We start from the raw sequence: 12,082 nt of genomic DNA, 5'->3' as shown, positions 1-12,082 counted from the left end.
ACATCATTTTACATATTGTCTACTGGGTCAGCTGACCCTCACAGCATGTTACCGTTGGTTACATTAACAGATTCCAATGCTATCATTGAGTACATTATAACACCAGTTGCTATTGTGCTAAAACAGAACCAACAATGTCCCATGGTTAGGTGCATTGACCATGCTAAATTCTCCCTCAGTGTACCCAACAGGTGCCAGAATGTGGTGACTAGGGGATTTGCACAGTAACTTCACTGCACTGTTAACGTAAGCCTACTTGTGACAGTAATAAATAATCTTAAAACTGTAAATGTGCAGCACGATGTATTACCTTCCTCGTGTTGAGAAATCTGGCAGCTGTTGAACCAGGTACAAAAGATTATGATGATGTTCTGATAAGTCACTCAGAATCATGCAGAGCTCGAACAGCTGTTTAAAAATCAAGATAGCTTGTCAAAACCACACACATACACCCAGCAACACAAACACAAGTCAATTTGTTTTACATCAAATGACAAACATAACCTAAGCAAAGAACAAATTATTCCACATCATCTCTCATAACTTAAATTTTTCCAAGGTAACTAGATAGATTTTTGCAACCAATTAAAATTTTTAAAAGATTTACTTGCAAACCCATGCTAAATAATTTCAAGCTTACACTTTTACACAGAATGCTTTCCAGGCAGTAACTATAAATTATCAACTTTGAAGTTTTAGCTTATCTATATGCCCTCATAACCTGCTTCTCAACACTCCCTGGTCTGCATGTTGTTCAGTGATACATAGGAGTGATATGCTGCAGGCTCAGGGGTTGTGAATATTATGATGACAGATTAATGGCCAATTTTACGAGGGGATTAACTGTTGTGACATAGACACAAGTTTACTGCATTACAATTGATGACTTGGGAGCAGCAATTTTTCTTTATATGCTGAAATTTAATTGAAGTTTACAATTGCCCCAAAGAGAACATGCCAGATTATTTTGGGGGATCTTTATTTTATTTACAACAGAATAGAAGACCATAGAAATTTGAGATTTTTAAAAATATAGTCATGGGATGTGGGAGGCCCTGGCAAGATCCGTACTTTTTGCCCATTTCTAATTGTTCTTGACGAGGTGCTGGTGAGCTGCTTGAACCGCTGCAATCTACGTGGTGTATGTACACTCAGCGCTGTTAGGGAGGGCATTCTATGATTTAGACCCAGCGACGGTGAGGAATGGCGATATATTTCCAAGTCAGGATGGTGAATAACTTGCAGGGGAATCTCCAGGTGGTGTTCCCAGGTATCTGCAACTCTTGTCCTTCTAGATGGTAGTGGTCGTGGGTTTGGAAGGTGCTGTTGAAACAGCTTGATTTCCAGCAGCGCATCTTGTAGATGGTACACAGTGCTGCCACTCTGCTGGAGGGAGTGAATGTTTGTGGACAGGGTGTCAATCAAGCAGACTGCTTTGTCCTGGATGGTGTTGAACTTCTTCAGTTTGTTGGAGCTGCATTCATCCAAACAAGTGGAGAGTATTCCACCGTGCTCCTAACTTGTGCTTTGTAGATAGTGGACAGGCGTTGGGGAGTTCCACGCTACAGGATACATAGCCTCCAACCTGCTCTTGCAGCCACAGTATTTATATGACTAGCCCAATTCAATTTCTGGTCAATGACCAATAACCTTGGTGACCGGACAGAGTGGGTGGGACTTGAGGGTCCCAGTGAACAGGAGAGAATGATGTTGAAAGTGGGGAATTCAGTGATGGTAATGCCATAGATTGTCATAGGTTGTTAAATAAGCAGCATAATATACATAAAATAAGAGTTTAGCACTGCCTTCTGTGGAGTTGCATGAACCCTGCTTCTACTATATCAAAAGTGCCACACTCTAGAACTACATTTTCCAGAACTGGCACAAGTCATGCTTATTCACTGGAAAATATTGTTCAATCACGATGCTACAGAATTTTTTGCTGCCAAGAACACTTTTAGCAAGTTAAATTTTGTCCACCCATTCCATCAGCCAGCTACTCACCCTAGTTTTTCCCCTACCCCTCCCTCCCAATGGTGGATTTCTCAATCAGGTAATGCAATTTTCTATTAACTAAACATAAAGTGTATGCCGAGTGAGTGATATTTCCTTTTTTGTATGTTTGCATGCAAAAATTGCATGTAGTTATAAACTCCATCAATATAATGTCATGAACTTCTTACTAATGAACTTGAATGACCCATAGCTTTCTAAAAATAAGCAACATATTAATCGTTAATTGGTTCTTTAGCAGTAGTGTACACTCCAGCCAATGGTGGGCAGATTAATCTAGTCTTGTGCAAGACATAAAATTTTATTATGTACTGATAAATGCAATTAAGGAAGACATTATGTACTGGAGGGAGCAGATAACGCATACATCATCAGGCTGGTGATCTTAACTAATACCTGAAAACTAATTAAGATGACAGTTTCATCTCTTCAGGTTAAGCTGAAGGCTGCTTTTCTTTCTCTGAGCTGGAAGAAGCCTGCACAAAAAAAGTACTGGAGCATCAATAATCCAGTTCCCAGTATGCCTGAATCCACATCACCAACTTGCTTTCAATTAACACCAACTAGGAAGTGATGTGACACCATTGTTGCTTGATTAAACCAGCACAGCGAAAAAGAAAATCACAGGGGGAGCAGGGGATGTTTCCCTGCGGGAATAGCTAAGAAATACTTCATCCTCTGTCAAAATATATTCTGCACATGACACCATACCCAATCCAGGAGTGCTTGAATATAAAATGCACCCAAGTGGAATAATATTTCTTTATTCAAATCATTTTTATTTTGATAAAATAACTTCACCGTCATGCATACCTGTTAAATCCCACACCTTTCCGTAAACCCACTCTTACCTTTGTGCTCCATTGCTTGATATTGTTAAGAAGATTGTCCAGCAAACACTGAAAATCTTTCAAAGGAGTTAGCTGCAGCTCTCGTTCGAGGCTGATTCTGCCCAACAAGCTTATCAGCAACACTAATTCTTTATCCGAATATACTTCAGGGCAAATTGAAGTACAGAGCAGTAGATACTAATGGAATTGAAAAAAAAACACAAAACAGGCATGTTACTCTGGAGAACAGCAAGCTCAACAAAGCATGAAAGATTTTAAATTGCCAGAAGACCTTTTCTTGATTTGAACTTCCCGATTACACCCTCTGCAAGCAAATTATCCATGATTAAAACACTGAAATACAGATCCCTGACTTGTGATCCGACCCTCCCTCAGATCATGGTTGCACCATAAGCTGGTTTGTGACCCATACAGCTATCAACTTAAAGACATCTCCATGTTTTTTGCTGCAGTCTTTGCATATCCCTACTGCAGTACAAGTCTAGCTTGGTTTTTTTTTGCTTAAAACCTCACAAGATTACATAGCTAATTTACATACCATTTCCCCAGGGTGGAAGAAAACAAGGTGGCAATTATCCATTAAGAAGCATTAAAAAAACAAGTGGGAAAATAACAGACAAGACTAATTTTACTTCAGTGCAAAAGGAAATGGGGCTAATTAATGCCATTGAATTGGAGTAAACTTTGGAGTAGACTAATAAAAATGATATGCTAAAAGTAAAAGTTGATTTATTAAAGTTGATTTATTAAAGTTGATTTATTAGTGTCACAAGTAGGTTTACAGTAACACTGCAATGAAGCTACTGTGAAAACCCCCGAGTTACCACACTCCGGCACTTGTTCGGGCACACTGAATTGAACATGGCCAATGCACCTAACCTGAGTGTCTTTTTTTGGACTGTGGGAGGAAACCAGAGCACCCGGAGGAAACCCACGCAGACACTGGGAGAACGGTGTCCTCTGGGTGCTCCAGTTTCCTCCCACAGTCTAAAGATGTGCAGGTTAGGTTGATTGGCCATGCTAAATTGATCCTAGTGTCAGGGGGATTAGCAGGGTAAATGTGTGGGGTTACAGGAATAGGGCTTGGGTGGTATTGTGGTCGGTACAGACTCGATGGGCCAAGTGGCCTCTTTCTGTACTGTAGGGATTCTATGAACGTGTAGAGTCCCCACAGACAGTGACCCAAGCCGGGAATCGAACCCAGATCCTTGGCGTTGAGGGGCAGCAGTGCTAACCACTGTGCCACCCATAATTAATTATTAATCCGATGGTTTAGTGAGCATGGAGACAGATTTACCTTAACAACATTCTTAATGCCAAATTCTGGCAGAGAGCTGAAGATGGGATCTCTCTGAGAGACTGGTTCATCATCATTTGGATAATTTTCTTTATTATTTTGCAGGCCAGACCTAGAAAGAGAAACAAATTATATAACTTTAAATCTTAATTAGTGTTATAGGTACCACCGGCCAAAGAATTTTTAAACAAAGAAAACTTAACACTGCATAAAGTTTAATTTCTGACATTCTTCTAATACAAGTGACCAAATAGATTGCAGCAAGCATACATAAGGAAAACTCACCACCCGCAGGCAAGATGGGGAGAAAACAGAATCGATTTGGAGAGACAAGGGGAGACTAATAAAGAAAACAAAGATTAACAGCTCAACTCTCAACAGAATTTATCAACTTACAAAATATCCTCTTCAATGAAGTCTGGCTGAAGGTGCTTCAATGGAAACAAAGTGCCAAATGGTGCTCCTAAGTTGAGAAAGACTGCAACTATATCCTTGAGACTTGGAGTCCAAACCTTGAACTCACTGGTGCCACCTTTAACTAACAGAAATTAGAAAAATATTGTTAGAAGCCATTTGCTACCTTATCATTTGCAGGCTGCAAATACAAGCCAGAATTCAAGTTTTACGAAAAGTTTTGCTGTGGCATGTGGTTCAATCATCATACACCAAAGCAAGAAAAGTGCATTTCAGCTACAACTCCAAGAATCAGAACCTTTAATGCTTTCAGCACAACCACTGCCATGGTGACAGAGGCTTCAGCAACTAGAAAGAGGAAGTTACGTGGCTCAGTGAGCCTGCTCGGATATTTTCTTAGCTATGGCAACCCGGTCATGCTAATCAATCCCTTAATTCCATCCCTTTAAAAACTCCATAACTGATCCATTTGTGATCTCTGGGGAAATGCATTCTCTATACAAACTATAACTCAATTATACAATATAATTCATTTCCTAGATCGAAGGGGCGGAACGGTGGCATAGTGGTTAGCGCTGCTGCCTCTCAGCTCCAGGGACCTGGGTTCAATTCCCGGCTTGGGTCACTGTCGGTGTGGAGTTTGCACGTTCTCCCCGTGTCTGCGTGGGTTTCCTCCGGATGCTCCGGTTTCCTCCCACAATCCAAAGATGTGCCGGATAGGTGGATTGGGCGTGCTAAATTGCCCCTTGGTGTCAGGGAACTGGTTAAGGTAAATGCATGAGGTTCAGGGGATAGGGGCCGTGTGGGACTGTGGTTGGTGCAGACTCGATGGGCCGAATGGCTTCCTTCTGCACTGTAGGATTCTATGATTCTATTTCAGTTCTCATGGCCCCTTTTCTTGATTCCTCTACTGGAGAACTTTCCCTGTCAGTTGGTTTCATTATATTTTCTGTGCGGATATATTGTGAAAAAAATACCTCTTTCAATCACTCCCAAGGGCCAGTATATCACTGGCCTTGAATATTACATTTTTCCCACCTTCTCAACTAACCTTAGAAATCATAGAAATCATAGAAACCCTACAGTGCAGAAGGAGGCCATTCGGCCCATCGAGTCTGCACCGACCACAATCCCACCCAGGCCCTACCCCCTCATATTTACCCGCCAATCCCTCTAACCTACACATCTCAGGATTCTAAGGGGCAATTGTTAACCTGGCCAATCAACCTAACCCGCACATCTTTGGACTGTGGGAGGAAACCGGAGCACCCGGAGGAAACCCACGCAGACACGAGGAGAATGTGCAAACTCCACACAGAGAGTGACCCGAGCCGGGAATCGAACCCGGGACCCTGGAGCTGTGAAGCAGCAGTGCTAACCACTGCGCTACCATGCCGCCCAAATTCTTGTTCTATAAGAAATTCAAATAGTCAGTATAATAGACTGTGGACGGTACACAGCCCAACCAAACATAAACCAAAATTAATTGTTGCAATTAATTGCAAAACAAGGATTGATTGTGACGATGTAAAATGTGTAAGCTGGATTTTCAAACCCTAACATTTGGTTACAGGTTTGGTTTTAACAACATGCTGGGATGACGGGTGGGAGAAAATAGGATCTAATCCATTCAGCATCACATAGTAACTTCGGCTAACACAAATAATTCAGGCTAATACAAGTCACTTAGAGGATTACAGGGCAGCGCAGTTATAAGGCCCTTGGTGTCAGTGCTGCTCAAGTCATTCAGACAAATCCCATGTTTTTAATTATTGTTTGTAATATTTATCCAAACTTCTTTCAAGTCTGACATTTAATTATTGTCACATGTATTAGTATACAGTGAAAAGTATTGTTTCTTGCGCGCTATACAGACAAAGCATACCGTACATAGAGAAGGAAAGGAGAGAGTGCAGAATGTAGTGTTACAGTCATAGCTAGGGTGTAGAGAAAGATCAGCTTAATACAAGGTAGGTCCATTCAAAAGTCTGACGGCAGCAGGGAAGAAGCTGTTCTTGAGTTGGTTGGTACGTGACTTCAGACTTCTGTATCTTTTTCCCAACAGAAGAAGGTGGAAGAGAGAATGTCCAGGGTGCGTGGGGTCCTTGATTATGCTGGCTGCTTTTCTGAGGCAGCGGGAAGTGTAGACAGAGTCAATGGATGGGAGGCCGGTTTGCGTGATGGACAGAGCTTCATTCACGACCCTTTGTAGTATCTTGTGGTTTTGGACAGAGCAGGTTGAAACCAGGAGTATAAATAAAGCCATATTTATTATATTTGGTCCTATAGAGCCGCAGCATAGAGTAAAAACAGTACAAAGGTGTAGCCACAGTAGTCATCATACCCACAGGAAGTATGGATTCACTGCAATCTACAATATTTATCATTCCCACCCTCTCCACAAAGATACCAGTGCTGTGTTCTTTTTGACTGACAAGGAATGAAGTAATGACAATATTATCAGCAACTTGGATTTTCCAAATAGTTGTTATATACTAACCTATTCTATTGGCAGCATTAGTGCAGATTTCCCAAAGTGCTTTGAAAATGTGCATTGAAGCAATGTAATCTGAATGAATAGTCATCATCTGCAAAACAAGGACATTTCCACCAGTGTTATTTACAAGATAAAACTGTACATTGCCAAATCTTGTGTCGTCTCAAGGGAATTGTTGTGGCAAGTGAATTAGTCTCAAAGGAATTGTTGTGGCAAATGAAATAATTTTTCCAATACCAGCCTTATCATAGTGTCTGGTGTTTTTAATTGAGGAATCAAACTACAACTACTTGTAGTCTTGGACAGAGCAGATTGAAACCAGGAATATAAATAAAGCCATATTTATTATATTTGGTCCTATAGAGCCCCAGCATAGAGTAAAAACAGTACAAAGGTGTAGCCACAGTAGTCATCATACCCACAATGACAACTTACATTCACATAGAACCTTGCAAGGACTAAAAAACATACAGAAGGCCATTAGGCAACAGAGAGTGCCCAAGTCAGAAACTGAGAAGAGGGTGAGTGACTGAAAGCTTAGTCTAAGAGATGAGCTTCGAAGAGAAGGTTAAAGGAGAAGGGGAGGAGCTGGAGAAGAGTGTTAAATTACAGAATTAAGAGTTTGAGACCAATTCATCTGAGGTTTGGGATAAAGCTCAAAGGGACTGGGACTAAAGGCTAAAGCAATTTATCGAAATTGGCAGGGTTAATGCCATGAAAATTCTTAAAAGCGAGGATGAGAATTTTAAACTGAAGTCATTGGTGGAATGAAAAGCAATGTAGATATAACTTTTATACCTACTTGCTGCTGTATTTGCCCAAATAAGTGACCATACTGCAAATCACGACAGAAAAGCAAGCTCCTTCTCCAAGTGTGCAAATGTATAATAGACTGCATCACAATAAATCTAGCTATCATACTGCAATGCTTCAAAAGGAGCAAAGGCAAAAAAAAAACAGCACACACAAATAGAGGAACACAGTGAAAAGGCAAGGGCAAGCGAGTGGCTGTGAATATGAACTTGAGGTATTTATAAGGAGGGTAAAAAACAAGGGATGATAGGAGGACAATGAACTCAGAGAACATAATGAGTTAAGATGAATGTTAAAAGTACTGAAGATGAGAAGCCACTCAGTGCAAAGGCTTGAGCGAGGAAAGCGGTGAAGACAGCTCATTGAGAAACCTGGCATGGTGCCAGAGTGCCAGAATTTCAAAGGAGAAGTGAGGAGGGTGGGACAAGGTGAGATACTCAGAAGAGGAGCAAGTGTCAGAGGATTAAGGGGAGAGGACAAGCTTAGATTGTATACAAAATCTATACTGCGATGGGCTGGGCGAGGCAAATCATGAAAGGGATAGTGAGGCAGCGAGGCTTCAGTTAGAGGGAAGATGTAATCTCCCTTGAGCCAGGTTTCCATCACAGTCATTTGCAAACGACGTTGTTCACAAGTGAATGGACATTCTGGAGGGAGATGTGATGGGGGTGGTGATAGCTGATTCAGTCCATAGAATCAGCACAGTGAAAGGCAAGGTTGTGAGGAAGGAGATTGGATCAGTTCAAGTATATTGCAACAACTGGCACAACACAAATGCTTCATGTAGTGGCACGTCAATGGAAAGCCACACAACAATTTTCACATGGATGTGATATGTCAGTCTTTAGACTGAAACAGGATTGGTTGAAAAGCAGTTAAGTCAATAGGAAAACAGGAATTTCTAAGTCTATACCAGACTCGTGAGCGGATTTTATTTGTTAAACTCCTGCCTGCCCCAAATGCATTTGATCGTCACTGCTGCTTACAAAAATCAACTTTGTAAAGAGTCACACTGCACTACATCTGGTGTCAAAATGGCCACAGATTGCCAGGTGTAAAGTGACTAATTTCTCTCTCCTCCGAGGCAATGGTTTACAAAAAAAGGGAAGAGAACTTGAAAACTGTTCAACTTGTAGCATTACAACATAGCAAAGCACATAGTGGCACGGTGGCATAGTGGTTAGCACTCATGCCTCACAGCATCAGGGACCCAGATTCAATTCCAGCCTTGGGTGACTGTGTGGAGTTTACACAACCTCCAAGTGTCTGCGTGGGTTTCCTCCCACAGTCCAAAGATGTGCAGGTTAGGTAGATTCGCCATGCTAAATTGCCCTTAGGTGTCCCAAGAAATGTAGGTAGGGGGATTAGCAGAGTAAATTTGTGGGGCTACGGGGATAGAGCCTGAGTGGGATGCTCTGTCAGAGTCGGTGCAGAGCCAAAGTCCAAATGGACTCCTCCTGCACTGTAGGGATTTTGTGATAATTCTGGCTGGCAGTCATGATGCATTTTATGCTAGAAATTGTGATAATACAACACACACCTAACATCAATGTTAACTTCTGAGTAACTTGTGTGTAACAAAGTGCTTCCTCACCTTAAATAAGAACTTGAAAACTGGCTGCGGACATGGCTTTGTATAATAGGTTTGACTTACAATCCCATTCGTGAATAGAAATACCTGTTGGCTGCTTCCAGAACTAAAAAAAAAGAAAAAAACACTTGTCATTAACATCTTATTTCAAGGTAAATCAATGTATTTACTAATTAGCCAATAGGCAATCAATGCTGCGAGTTCCTTGTCAAATATTCAGAACAATTAAAAGTTTTCAACATGGATTGGAAAGCCTTTGAACGAATATACATTCTGATTAAAATAACATAGCAACATCTCAGAAAAGCCTTATAAGATGTCAAACAAGTGATTAATTATTTTTTAAAATTCTTAAACTGCAGATACCTATTCTTTCCAGGCTTTCCCTTTACATGCCAGCTTTTTATTTAAAAGACATGAACAGTTGATGCTAGCCTCTTGACCTCCAGGGTAATAACTGTCATTAACTATATTGTAAAGAAACAATGCTGGATTGCAAAAGGCAAATTCTGTTCAAAGTTGACTGACCCGGTCAACCCAGGAAGGGTAGGGGGTTTTAGTTCAGCGGGATAGCATGGTCTGTGCAGGCTTGGCGTTCCGAAAGGCCTGCTCCTGTGCTGTAATTTTAATTGCTCATATTCCAAGTGTCACGCAACGTCAAAAGCATTAAATATGCCATAAACCATTGATGAATATGTAACCGGTTTATCATAATTAGCCTTGGCTAAATTAACCTCAGGCCTCAACAGCTGTTTAATAGACTGATTTTAAAGTTTAATGGTTTGCAGAATGTCACATCGCTTCAGGCATCTGTCCAAACACAGCATGGGAATGAAGCATGTACCAAACCATATTTAAAAGGGACCCAGGTAACGAATGAAGGGAGGACATTATTGTAAAAGGTCAGATCATAGGTATGGCAATATTAAAATACTGCAGCTTCCAGCCAAACAACTGAAGAAAGTTGAAATAAAATTGATTTGGTGCATTCGTGAAAATTAAAAACATTTTCACGATACCCATGAAAGAGTAAATAAAATTTATGTCAAGTTTCCATCAAAATCATTTGCAAAAAATTGTGATACGCCCAGATTTGTAAAGGTGCACAAAAATACATTGACTGGAAGTAATTTGCAGCTATAATGAGTCTTGGGTAAAACATACTTTTGAGGTCTTACTGTCTTAAAACAGTGCACATCAGACCATTCATCTCTTTTAGGTTATTAGGAAAATTAGGTTTGTATAGTTTTCTCACCTGATGAGAATCCTTTCCAGAAAATTTTGAGGTGTCAATTCACTCGGAGTCAACCTGAGATTCTGCTGATTGAAGTGTTTTCCAGTCTGTGACACATTGAAAATTTTTTCCCCAGGGTGTAAGTCTGGTATTCCATCGGATTTTACAGAGAACCTGATCAAGAAGGCCCTTTGTACAAAGTGATAAAAGGAAACAAAACAGTTCAACACAAAATCCCCATTCTAGATGCAATTCTAATCTTTAGAAACATAACAATTTTGTTTCCCTGAAACACACAGGAACTGTTGTCAGTAAAACAGCCTCTTTAAAAATAAAGAGCCAGCTCAGCTTATTTCAGTGTCAAACCATATCATACTCTGTGATGCAAGCTCCATCATTTGATGCCAATGCTATCAGACGAGTTTGAGTTAGGCTGATGGATAGAGACCAAGGACAGAATTTCACAGCCCATCACTGGTGGGTCCTGCCTGACCTGAATGCAATTTTACATGGGGCGTGTGACACTAAGGGTGATCCGCCCCTGCCCTTTCCCTAATAAAGCACTTAAAAGGTCATTTCCCACCCAGTCTCAATACAGGTGCAGGGGCAAAAAGTTTGACAAGTCACCTTGTGCAGGCCTCGTGCAGGAAGGGATGTGCACTTCCTTCATGTGCCCCCTTTCCACACTGCACAACCCCTTCTCCACATACCTTCCCAAAAGATCTGCCCTCCATGGGCATTCCCTACCCACCTGGTTGATCTCTGTCCAGTGACAATTTCTGGAAAGTCAATTGGTCTGGGAGGTCCTTGCTTTTCTGATTAGTTTTTTTTTTCACATCCCTTCTGCTTTTTAATTCCTTTCCTACCTCCCTAAAATCTGCTTTCAGGACCTTTTTCGATCACTATTCCCACCTATGTCATTGGTCCCAGTGTGGGGGTCACACCTCTGGCTCTTCACCCTCCCCAAAAGAATGTCCTGCAGCCGCTGAGTGATATCCTTAACCCTGTCACCAGGGAAGCAGCATACCATCCTGGGGTCACATCTCCGGCCGCAGAAACATTGTCTGCTCCCCAATTGTGCAATCTTCGGCAGGACTCAACTCGTCACAATAACTCCCAGAAGTTTTCCTCTCCATTCATTATCAGCGTTTCAATTTTTAGCAATCACTAACCTGTGCTCCTCAGTAATCTGGTCCATGTCTTCATCCATGCTCTGTTCGTCATCTTCCTCAGACAGACAACTGACGTCACGCATCTCATTCATTTCATTTTGCAATTTGTTCTTCAGGTCCTTCAGTGCTTCCCCCCGTCTAAGAAAGTGTGATTAATTAGCATTCTGTTCAAAGGCGTATTCTTATCAGTCCAAATTAAC

General features: G+C 41.2%; 1 protein-coding gene across 3 annotated transcripts in view; it reads right to left on the bottom strand.

Annotated features, from left to right (window-relative positions):
- The window catches only part of slf2 (SMC5/6 complex localization factor 2), an 86,184-nt gene that overhangs the window by 14,833 nt on the left and 59,269 nt on the right, over window positions 1-12,082 (bottom strand). For all 3 annotated transcript variants that reach the window (XM_078223135.1, XM_078223136.1, XM_078223137.1), the window contains exons 7-14: window positions 11,883-12,020; window positions 10,732-10,899; window positions 9,480-9,582; window positions 7,076-7,163; window positions 4,558-4,699; window positions 4,162-4,273; window positions 2,865-3,041; window positions 311-408 (exon numbers count right to left, since the gene is read on the bottom strand). In XM_078223135.1, coding sequence (XP_078079261.1) covers window positions 311-408; window positions 2,865-3,041; window positions 4,162-4,273; window positions 4,558-4,699; window positions 7,076-7,163; window positions 9,480-9,582; window positions 10,732-10,899; window positions 11,883-12,020 — 1,026 coding nt within the window. The remainder of the gene's footprint in view (window positions 1-310; window positions 409-2,864; window positions 3,042-4,161; window positions 4,274-4,557; window positions 4,700-7,075; window positions 7,164-9,479; window positions 9,583-10,731; window positions 10,900-11,882; window positions 12,021-12,082) is intronic.

This window comes from Mustelus asterias, chromosome 11 (assembly GCF_964213995.1).
Source record: "Mustelus asterias chromosome 11, sMusAst1.hap1.1, whole genome shotgun sequence".
Lineage (NCBI taxonomy): Eukaryota > Metazoa > Chordata > Chondrichthyes > Carcharhiniformes > Triakidae > Mustelus > Mustelus asterias.
This window is presented reverse-complemented; position numbering and strand designations above follow the sequence as displayed.